The 11,607-nt window shown below is 33.6% G+C and overlaps 1 protein-coding gene across 7 annotated transcripts; it reads right to left on the reverse strand.

Moving 5' to 3' along the window:
* Nucleotides 1–4,021: 4,021 nt before the first annotated feature.
* On the reverse strand, nt 4,022–11,221 carry LOC114194091 (uncharacterized). Of its 7 annotated transcripts, none has more exons than XM_085665664.1 (16): nt 11,083–11,185; nt 10,272–10,388; nt 10,142–10,196; nt 9,818–9,906; nt 9,638–9,686; nt 9,489–9,513; nt 9,321–9,369; nt 8,803–8,841; nt 8,570–8,687; nt 7,823–7,950; nt 7,246–7,621; nt 6,799–6,917; nt 6,336–6,540; nt 4,966–6,246; nt 4,798–4,869; nt 4,022–4,591 (listed from the first exon to the last, which is right to left on the reverse strand). In XM_085665664.1, the coding sequence occupies exons 3-16, from the start codon at nt 10,147–10,149 to the stop codon at nt 4,279–4,281; spliced, it is 2,871 nt and encodes a 956-aa protein (XP_085521790.1). In that variant the 5' UTR covers nt 10,150–10,196; nt 10,272–10,388; nt 11,083–11,185; the 3' UTR covers nt 4,022–4,278. The 7 variants fall into 7 exon arrangements, with proteins under 7 accessions (XP_085521790.1, XP_027939947.2, XP_027939945.2 ...); XM_028084146.2 differs by having other exon boundaries at nt 7,246–7,600; nt 11,083–11,183; XM_028084144.2 differs by lacking the exons at nt 9,321–9,369; nt 9,638–9,686 and having other exon boundaries at nt 7,246–7,600; nt 11,083–11,221.
* Between the last annotated feature and the right edge of the window lie 386 nt (nt 11,222–11,607).

Below are 11,607 nucleotides of genomic sequence, written 5' to 3' on the forward strand. Positions count from 1 at the left end.
GGATATTGCAATTTATGGACATACAATGAACAAGATTTAAAAGAATCTCTGAATTTTTCAAACCTCTGAATGTTTTAAACGTGCTAAATGTTATACTTTCAATTGACGTATACTTTTTCTTTTATTAATTTCTATTTTTTAATTTTAAAAGCAATTTTCTTGTTTTACGAGGTTGTTTTTGAAAAAAAAAATAACATTGTGCAGGTATGAATATATTTTTGTGTGGGCGCTCAGGTAATAAAGTTGTAAATTATCAAGAATATCTGAAGGTGTATTTGAAATGTAAAATGTGAAGATTTCTGAGGGTAAGCTTATTTTATCTACGTATATCTCTTATGATATAGGATCTTTATTATATTTGATAAAGGTAAGTGAATATTGTTTGAAGGGAAAAGACAATTGAACCTTTAGAGGGCTATGTAAATAACACTGGTGTTGGGGCTTCAGATGTAATTAGAAAAGGACAAGAATTTTTGGTGATGAAATCCTTTTCCACTTAGCTACGTTTTATTCAAGGCCAAAACATTTTCATGTTATGTTTTATTAGGATTTTGAAAAGCATATTCAGCCTGTAATGAAGGTTTATCAAGTAATTCTACGTTTTAAAAACTTTGGTAGGACTTCTTCATCCTCTTCAATCGAAGAAGGAATGTTGCACTATATGTTGAAGTTGTAAAAAATTTAATTTCTCTTTTAATGTTTATAAATCTATATGTAAGGATTCTTGGATTTTAAACAGTAGTGTGATAGACAATATGACCCCTTAAATAAGTGGTGATATTTTTCTTTTGTCATCCATCTGCCTTAAAGATGTTTTTCATTTTCCAAAACATTCTAATAACTTTAATGTTTGTTTAAAAACTTACTCATGATGAACTAAATTGTTGTGTAACATTTTCTCTCGTTATGTTTTTAGGATCTTATTACGAAGGAACAAGGAGGATTGTATTTCCTCGAAGATTTGGAAATCAAGAATAGTATTAGTAAACAAACAATTACCTCTTATCTCTAGTCTTTCATTACTTCCATGCCCTTTCAAAATTGCCTTCTTTAGTGTCATCTAGGATATCTGTCTTTTATTTTTTTTAACCTTTTGGTAATATAAAAAATGTTCATCCTTTTGATTTTGTTCATTTTGAAAGAACAATTTTATTTGTCAAATTCTTTTGTACGATAAACACAATTTGAAAAGTTGATAAAGGGAGAGAAGACATAAATCATGAATGTCAAATTTTCTTTTTAAAAATGGTACTTCCATGAATGCACATGTGTGGATACAACATAACAAAATGAAAACACTAAAAGAAAAGAAAAAAAAAATAAGCCCCTTTTTGAAATGACATGGACCCTTCTCTTTTAAATGTCTATCCTTAAATCTTATTGTGTAGAGGTTGTCCTCACTATTTTCTATCTTATCAACTGATTAGCTTATCGATTTATCCTTGATGATTCATTGTTCTTAACAAAGCTTGTGTCTCACAGATAAAGTACAACCATATTTTATACTTTATTATTCTTAACACTTAATTAAAATAGTCGGTGTTTGACTTTTTCTTATGAGTAGGATTGATTGCAATACTACTTGAATTGCCATATAACAACCATTGAATTGGGTGTGATGTAGACAATTCTACCGTAAATAAAAATAAAGACTAATATTAAAGACTTGTTGAGAAATTCATTTATTTAACCCATATCAGATTTTAAAAAACTTATACTGTATTCAGCAAAATTTATATTGTAAATGCAGTTAGTTAGTTCACACATGATCCAAGAGAATGACATTTATATACTGTGAACAAATTCCTTCAAAATAAAGAGACGTTCGTGAATGAGATTGTTGTTTAAGATGAATGAAAAAAAATGGAGGTTTTTACTAATGGTGATAATGTAGGATCTATTACAGATAGGAGACCCTCCTAAAAATATTTCATGTTCTTGAATTAAAATTTGGTGACTTGATAAAGTAAGAAACAAAATTGTGACATAGTGCAAAGGTTGAACTTTAGGTTATGACACATGGAATGTATGAACTGTTACCGTTGAAAATTATTTTCATTGATTTTGAAATGACACGTGAAAAGCCTAAAAATTATTTATTAGCATTACTCACCATCCAAATTCAAGATGTCAAAACCAAACACAAAATAAACCAATACTTTATTAAAGAAAAAAGTAGATAGTGAACTTTTCACCACTTCTCATGTCTCATCAAGGCTTTAATTAGCATATTTGTTGACAAAAGGTTTTCTACAAAATGATCCCACGATCTCATATACAGGAATGATAGATATTATTCACTTGCTTAAAAAACAATATTGAGTTAGAAAAAACATTTTCTTGAGTTATAAGAAAATATTATAATCATTACAAGTACGGTGTTGTGAGATTAGGGACGTATGAGTAGTACCTATTATAAAGGGTATGGATAGGACTATAGTAGGTAGGCACTATCTATATTTATTCCTTCTAAGACATTTGTCCTATAACTTGCTTTGCTATTAGTTAAGACATTTCCGAGTTTCTTATATTTTTTTCAATTTCAAATAATATTATTTAAAAATGATTTTTTAAATATAAATTAACATACGATATTTTTAAAAATAAAATTTAAATAAATTACACCACAAAGTATAAATTTTAAATAATTAACTTTCTTCAATTTCATAAATACAAATAAAAAATATATAAATGTATAAAATCAAATTATAAACAATTCTTCAATGAAACTATTTCTCTTATTAATTATTTTATTTTGATCTATGATATTTTATAAAATACCAAATGAAATTTTTTAATAATAGGGTTATATGTTTTTAATCCATGAATTTTGACCTAAAATTGAAATTTATCCTTGTCTGAAACTTTGATACATTTTAGTCCATAAACTTTAAAATAAATGAATATAGTACTTTAACCTAATTATGTTTTTTTTTAGGTGTCAAACGCATTTTTCTATAGATATTGAACCGAAAATGTGTCAAATGGTGTAAACAACTTCAATACTAACATGAAACACGTTCAACACATCAAAAGAAGTAGGAATGTAATTGAGTTAAAAGGACTAAATTCATTCACTTTTAAAATTTAAGACCAAAACGTATCAAAATTTCGTACAGAAACAAATTCCAATTTTGAATCAAAATTAAAAAAATAAAATCATACTTAACACATAATAATATCCGTTACACATCGTGATTTTTATTTTTACACAAACAAGTGAATAATTAATTAACATACATGTATATAAATATCCATGAAAAATATTGTTTGATATCAATAAATACGGAATTTTATCTTTTCGAACCCTATATCAAAATGACTTTAGGTCAGAATAAAAAAATAATATTAACTATTAAATTAAAATGAAAGAACAATTTTAAAAAAATAAAATTTTAATTTTTCAAATTAGAAATGTAACCATCAAATCTCTCGTAGACTTCTTAAATCCCTAAAATTGATATTCGATTCTTACCAGAAGGTTCGTACAATAACATTGAACGTGTTTTGAATAATTTCTAAAACTTGTACCTGGAGGATAATCGAAAAAATATACGAATAATCTTTTCAATAAATAAATAACATGCATAAGTTATATACAAAATTTTATTAAATTAATTATAAAATCAAATTAAATTTAAGCATAAGCCAAATTAATTTATGAAAAAACTTATTTCACTTTTTCTCAAATCAAAGTTATGAGCACCTTTCGCGTACCATCCAATAAGCGCAACTCATCCATTACCAGTCTAGCTGGATCCATTAAACACGAATAATTAACTTCGAATAATTGCTGATCATCACCATGTTTGAGTGCAAAAACATTCAAGCAATGAGCTGTTCAAAGTAAACTTTTTGTTCAATCAAAAAGTTCTCGGTAAATTTCGATTATATGACATTTTTATCAGTAATCTAAAAAAATAATATGCTCCAAAACAAACTCAATAGATAACAAAATACCTAATGCCAAATATATATATAAAAGTAAATACTAACCAAGAATATATTTGGAGGACGAAAGTTCAAAATTAAACTCAGATGAGTTTACCGACTGCGAAATAACTTCATAGGTAACACGTCCGAGCCAACTTTGATACACAGAAACAACACAGTATAATCTAAATACTAGTTAGCAAGGCATTCCAATTTAATAGAAGAAAATATAAAAACAATGGTTTATAAAGGAAAAATAAGACGTGTTTGCCGATTAAAGCAAGAAAACAAAGCAAGATCAAAATTAAACCCTTGGGTCTCTAGCTTTCCCTAAAATTTTCACCTTCAGCTTGAATCTGGAGAACCATCTCCGTACGATACAAGGCCTTTCTTTCCATCTGAGCTTTGGGACCGGGACCTTGACCTGCTGTTCTTTCGTGGAGATTGTGACTCCACTGAAGCCCTGGATAGTGATGGACTCCTGCTCCGGGACAGAGACCTGCTACTCCGGGACAAGGACCTGCTCCTCTCAACACGACGTCGATACGCGCCAGCAGGTGAACGACTGCGTACAGGGCTACGGCTTCGACTGTATCGTCGACCTCTATAACGTGGGCTGCGAGAAACGGATGGTGTCCTGCTCCTCCTACTGCGGAACCTACGTGAACATTTTCACATAATCATATAAACTCTGAAGTATATGCATGGTGCTATCGTTAACAATAAATGACACAGAAAAACACTTGGCATCAGAAAATGAAATATTTCAGATAAATCAAATCAGATGAGAAATCATTCTGGGAAAAAAAAAATCGAGAAATGTAGATGTTTTAGGAGGATGGAACAAATAAATTAAAGAAAAACCTTGGTGGGGTTCTTCTGCGTGGTGGTGGGCTCCTGTTACGCCTAGGGGAGTACCTTCTGTAACCTGAATATCTGAAGTAGAAAGTGTACAAAATATATTTAACTCTCAGCATACCACCTTTTTGTATGATGACTAATTAGAGATTATAAACAACTATACCAATTTACCTGTCACGGTCACTTCTTCCATTATAGCGGTATGATCTCACAGGAGATCGAGAGGGAGTCCTATACCTTCTAGCATAAGAATATCGTTCACTAAAACCTCTTCCCCTTCTGATACGTTTTGGGGAAACATCAGGTGACAAACTTCTAGACAAGCTCCTACCACGAGGACTCCTAGAATAACTGCGGCGATTGACTCTGCTTGGCCCTCTAACTGGACTGCGACTAATGCTTCTCAAAGGGACTCTGCTTGGCCCTCTAACTGGACTGCGACTATTGCTTCTCAAAGGGACTCTGCCAGAGCTTCTGCTCAAGCTTCTGGCAGATGATCGAACTGGACTCCTGCTTAAACTCTTTCTTGACACTCTTACTGGACTTCTACTGATCAATCTCCGTGACGGTGCTCTTGGTGAACTCCTTCGGCGTTCCCATGAAGGTGATCTAACGGGGCTAGCACTCACACTTCTTTGACCATGAGATCGCAAGGGGCTTCTACTTACACTTCTATGATTGCCAGTTTTCACAGGGCTTCTACTGATTGATCTTCGCGAAGGTGCTCTTGGTGAACTCCTACGGCCACTTCGAGAAAGGGATCTTACAGGGCTTCCACTGCTAGTTCTATGACCACGAGATCTTGAGGTGCCTTTGCTGATACTTTTATGGTTGCGAGTTCTCACAGGGCTTCTGCTGATTGATCTTCTAGATTTTGTTCTGGGTGATATACGATGACTTGGTGTAAGGGATCTTATAGGGCTTCCACTATCACTTCTACGACCTTGAGATCTTGAAGGGCTTCTACTGACACTTCCAAGTCGGCGATTTCTTACTGGGCTTCTGCTGATTGATCGCCGTGACGGTGCTTTGAGTGAACTCCTTCTTTGGCTCCTAGAAGGGGATCTTCCTGGGCTTACACTGACACTTCTTTGACCAGGAGATATCGTAGGGCTTCGGCTGATTGATCTTCGTGATGATGTTTTTGGTGAAGTCCTTTGGTAGCTCCGAGAAAGGGGTCTTACAGGGCTTGTGCTGACACTTTGATGTCCATAACGTCTTACAGAGCTTCTACTGATACTTCTACCTTTCCTACCTCTCATTGGGCTTCTACTGACACTTCTTCTATTTGGACTCCTGCTTGTGCTTCTAACAGGACTCTGGCTCAAACTCCTCTGTAATGGAGCATAAGGACTTCTACTGCCACTTGGACTTCTGTTCAACTTCCCTTTTGGACTAATGCTTGGGCTTTTGCTCTTGCGCTTCCTCGGACTAACACTCGTGCTTTGACTCCTGTTCATCAATTTCTAATAAAATACCAGATCTTGAAGAAATGGTAAGCACAAGAAATAAGGGAGGTGTGACAAGAATGGAAAGCAGACCTAGATTTGTCTGGTTGATCATCCATCACATCAGGCTGCCTCACTTCACTTCTTTCAGATCTATAGTTGGCTCCAGTTCCATTGCTACGCCGCTCTCCATTTTCCTTTGGGAATTCTTCCTCTTTCAATATATCCAGTTTCTCCCTCTTTTTAGGGTGCATTGGAGGTAATTCTTTCTCGACAACTGAGGAAGACTGACCTTCAGCTGCAATCAAATAAAAAGAATTAAGACATGATATGACACACAGCCAAAAAATGAAAACTAAGATTAAATTGTCTTTATCTTCAGGTAATAACTATATACAATGCAACCACAAAGTAGGCCAGTAGACCCACAACAATTCGCTACTATACAAAATTCTAAGGATTTTGATGCATCATAGACAAAGTAAAAGTAAATAATTTAATAGATAAACAACATTTCATGTACACAAACTAAAAAAATGAATGGCAAAAGAATTACCATGTCTCTGAGAATGGTCTTCATGATTCTGATCATTCACTTCGGCACCACAACTTTCACTATCAGAGCATTTGTTGCTCTTATTTTCACTATCTGAATCAGTATGACTGGACAATTCCCTATCACCAAACACAATCTTATTAGCAGCAGACGTTTGGAAATTGTGTAGTAGTAGCACTTGTCATATTAAAAAGGCATTTATGACTCCTTCAGTGAATATATATATTTATTTGAAGAGCAACGAATGAATCATCACGTAGTAAGACAATGGCTATGATATTAAAAATCTAAAAAACACACAATGTGCTTGTAGAATAGAATAAATAAACTCAACCACTTAAAACCACAAGATCTGAAGGGCTACTAGAAGTTCTTCACAAGCAATCATCTATAAGTGGAATGTGGAATCTATTAAATCATAATCAAATATTTAATCAGAATCAATACCTCCTTGATCTACGCTTTGATCTTTTATCTTGCTTCCTTCGTCTCTTTTCTCTGTGTTTATCTCTTTTTTTTCCACGTCTATGTTTATCTTTCCTAGACCTCTTTCTCTTTCTCCGCCTATCATCGCTGGAAGAACTTGTGTACGATGATGAAGATATATCAGAGTCAGAATCACTATCACTTTCGGAAGATTTTGTGTCTGAATCTGAGGAACTATCAGATTCTGATGAATAGTACTTTCTCCTTTTCCTTTTGTCACCTGAAGATTTTCGATGCTTTCCCTTATGCAGTTCATGACTATTTGTTTCAGAAGATCCATCTCTTCCCTTTTTTGATTTATTTATCTTCTTTTCATCTACAAAGGTATAGAGTCGAACTAAAACATCAAATAAAATTGAGAAGGACTTAACCAACTGGGATATAGGACATTCACACCAAATGAAGAATACATTATACTCAAGTATTTCAACAGTGGAACAATAAATTCCAACAGATGATTAAGAATTTAATTATTCATATAACATTTCATATTAAGGGTAGAACTTAGATTTCTCAAAAACGAACAGGGAATTCTTACCCTCATTATGTTCACCACAATTAATTATTTTAACAGTCACGCTTGGAAGTCCTTCTTTATCACCCACATCTTCAATTTTCTTCAATATATCATGTCCTAGTACAAGCTTGCCAAAGACTACATGTTTCCTGCAAAATTCACTCAGAAGTAAACAAAATAAGCAAGTTGATCGTTTAGCTCCACTCAGAAGTAATTACTAAACATAAGGCAATTAACCCTCTCCTACACTGAATGAGATAGAGACCTACTCCGAAAAACAATACTAAAAGCATGATCTTTAATTGAGAAAAGCCTGCAGCAAAAGGTCAACGCTCCATTGTCTCAAGTGCATTCTAAATTAAGCCAAATGACATTTCAATGTGTTTCGAGAAACACTAAGAAAAAATAAAATCATGACAACACAACAACAAAGCCTTGTCCCACTAGTTGAATTTTGACAATACACTACAGTTTATTTAATGAAATTAATTAATTATTTAAAAATAACTACAACTTAAACTGATTTTAACTTTCACAAAGGCATGAATTCATTAGGTTTAATTTTTAGTTTAGAAAAATAAACCAAAAACAACTAATATGGGATTCAAGAGCTGTTTTAATAAGTTCATTTAATCCAAAGAGTACTAAAATACTTCACAATCGCCTATTGCAGTAAATATGTTCAAATAAGTTATAAATAAAATTATACAAATATCTAAATGGAATCTAAGTGCTAAATGCCATTAGAAAAGAGCCAAATAAGCAAACCTATCAAGATGGGGATCAGCTTTAAAAGTGATTATAAAATGAGAACCAAGAGTGTCACGATCAGCAACTGGCATTGAAAGAAGGCCAGGAGCATCATGCTTTAGCCTAGGTGATTCATCTGAAATAAATCACAAGTATAATCTGTAAGAACTACATAAACTCAGATATAAACATAATAGTTCAAAATCCATGTTGCAGATTATGAGCTCAAGACCACAACATAGCATTCCGACCTGGGAACTTGGAACCATATATGCTTTCTCCACCAGTCCCTGCAAAACACAGAAAGAACGTGATTGAGTATAGCATAATGTAGTACAGTGCTGCATTTAGGATGTCATACAAAGAATAAGAGATGACTGTCAATGAGGTTTAATAGATTTAAATACAATACTATTCAGCCACATAATACAAGAGATGGCTACATGTGATTATTCATAACTCCTTTTGCTTTGTATTGGTTCAAGACCATTTGATAAAACAGAAAAAATAACGACCACAGCATAGCACATTGTAAAAGACAACTAATTAAAGGAAGAGAACAGATGAAGAAGTTAAGCAACAGATAAAAAGTATGTAATAGTACGGCTATAATTTCAAAACTGCCACATTCCACATCATGGTAAAATCCAAAAATTAACTGAATTAAGATAATTACATCCCTTTCATACTCGCCACTGAATGACAAGCCAGTCTACATACATGCATTGGAGCTTTGTTAATTTCCTAATTGACTTAGAAAAGGAATTACCATTGTCACAGCAAACATGAAAATGGAACATGGCTTGCAACTCGGACAACTGAATGATCAAATGATAAAACATAAAGAAAAGTGACCATGTATATTATATTAAATGCAATCTTCAAGAACTAGAGAAATAATTCATAAAAGAAGGCAATGTAACAACATAATACGTACCATTTCGATTGACAAAATCACCACCCTGCAAAAAGAAAACCAAACATTAACACAGGGTCACAAGATAACAATACATACAAATTGTGTTGGTCATCACAAGGCTTATCAGAATTATGAGGGTGAATAACATATAACTTAGTAAGTACAACCTTAAAACTATATCACAAGAAAGGAAGTCGTGACCATCAGCCCTGTATCCTACAGAATAAACAACGGTAATTGGCTAAAAGATGGACCACTACTAAGCCATTTTTAACCATAAAAATGCGAAGACAAAGAAAACTACCAAAGCACAGTCTAAATGCAAGAAAAACTAAAAATAAACATACCCGGGCAATGGAGCCTTTCACAATTCGATGGAAGAAAGAACCCTTGTAGTGCAGTGATTTTCCAGTATTTGGACCAACTCCCCTTTCTCCTGAACATATAATGCCACATTTCAGGAAAAAAAATAGGAGGGCAATCAGTTAATCATTGATTAGGAATTTCAATTTTCCATGCACAATTCATGATAGAAAAATGCAATTGCATATCCAACACTTGTATGTACGCCGGCAGATAAATGATAATGATTTTATGTACAATTTTACAATGTGTCCCATAAACAAATTGTCAACATTCAATGAAATCTTTCAGCAAGGTGGATTTATCACCTGTACATAATGCACGGAAATTTTCAGCAGTCTTCGGAGCAACATCATAGAAGAGCTGAGATGGAAGCACAACCAAACCTTAGATCAAATACTGCATACATAATGACAAGTCAAAAAGACAAAAAAGTACCTCAAAAACCATCCTTTCAACAGGATCTCCATCTATGGACACATCCATAAACACCAGGGAATTCTTCCTCTTCGTCATCACCCCACCACTTAAACTTAATCCGTCTTAACAACTGATCTGAAGTAACAAAACACCATTACACAAACACCAATTAGCCACTGATAGCAGGCAATAATCCATCACTAATCAAACAAGCACCAATCCTAGTAACACATCAAACTACCCTGCTGCACTTCAAAGCTTTCACAGTATATTTTCCCAAATTCTACACTCGTGGACACGGTTTTGTCACAACATTTAAGGATTGTCGAAAATTGCTAACAAATTAAGGATATGTGGTCGCAATTAGGGTGACCATACGGCGCAGCTGACCCCAAAGATCTTGACATGACATAGGGGCCAAAATCGCAGTCGCAACTGTATTCTAAAACCTATGAAAACACTAAAATAGCTCAACTAAACAAAAAGGAGATAAGGTGAGCACCATAGAGATCACATAAAACTTTAGCAAAGAATTTCGCACTTCGTAGAATCAAAACAATAACCGCTCACGTCAAAACCAAGCAAGAAATCACAGAGTTGAAGAAACGCAGATCGAGGAGAGGGAAAAGCAAGCATTAACTGTAAAGTGAATGAGATTGGAATAAACGGCGCAAAATCACAGTAGTTTGGCGGAATTTGAGATGGAAACCTAAAACCCTAGCTAGAGTCCCAATGTACAAAATTAATCTGACAGAGAGAACAGTGTTTTTGGAAGTAATCTGAGAGATATGTTGAAGAAATGAAAACGGTAGTACACGGTGGAACTCACCTCATCTGATACACAAATCATAAATCAAAATCTAGGTTTGCATAAAAAATGCTTAAAGAGAGCCTTTCATAGAAGAACCTATGCGCGCCTGCTTGCAACAACACACTTATTATTGTTGTTTATCTGAACATCAGTAAACTTGGTTTGCAGTTATTATTATTATTATTATTATTATTTTGTCTTTAATTTTTTTATTGGTGAGTATAATTTTTATATTTGTTTTTACGGGAGAAGTTTTTCGAGGATACCTTCATTTTAATTTATGGGATATTTTACATTTTCACACTACTTCCAACAATTTCTTTTGTTACTAATTTTAAGTTTAGCTAAGTATATAATAAATTGGGTTAAATATGTTTGCATTTCTTAGGTAAAAATTGGAATTAGTCCATTTTCAAAACTTCAAACTAATTTTGTACTGTATGTCCCATCGGACCATCGACAACGCACAATCCTTCGATCCATCGAACAAGACTGGGAGGGTTTGCCTATGAAACAAGACCATCGGTCGAACGGCCCCACAGA

The sequence above is a fragment of the Vigna unguiculata genome, chromosome 8 (assembly GCF_037176805.1).
Source record: "Vigna unguiculata cultivar grain cowpea cultivar isolate G323 ecotype 2 chromosome 8, ASM3717680v1, whole genome shotgun sequence".
NCBI classification, from domain to species: domain Eukaryota; kingdom Viridiplantae; phylum Streptophyta; class Magnoliopsida; order Fabales; family Fabaceae; genus Vigna; species Vigna unguiculata.

Excerpts from the sequence above, each read along its gene's own strand:
- LOC114194091 (XM_085665662.1), bottom strand. The coding sequence starts at position 10,349 with ATGACGAAGAGGAAGAATTCCCTGGTGTTTATGGATGTGTCCATAGAT. Across the intron at positions 10,197-10,271 it reads TTGAAAGGATGGTTTTTGAG|CTCTTCTATGATGTTGCTCC; the intron begins GTACTTTTTTGT and ends CTTCCATCTCAG. Across the intron at positions 4,870-4,965 it reads GGAAGAAGTGACCGTGACAG|ATATTCAGGTTACAGAAGGT; the intron begins GTAAATTGGTAT and ends TTTCTACTTCAG.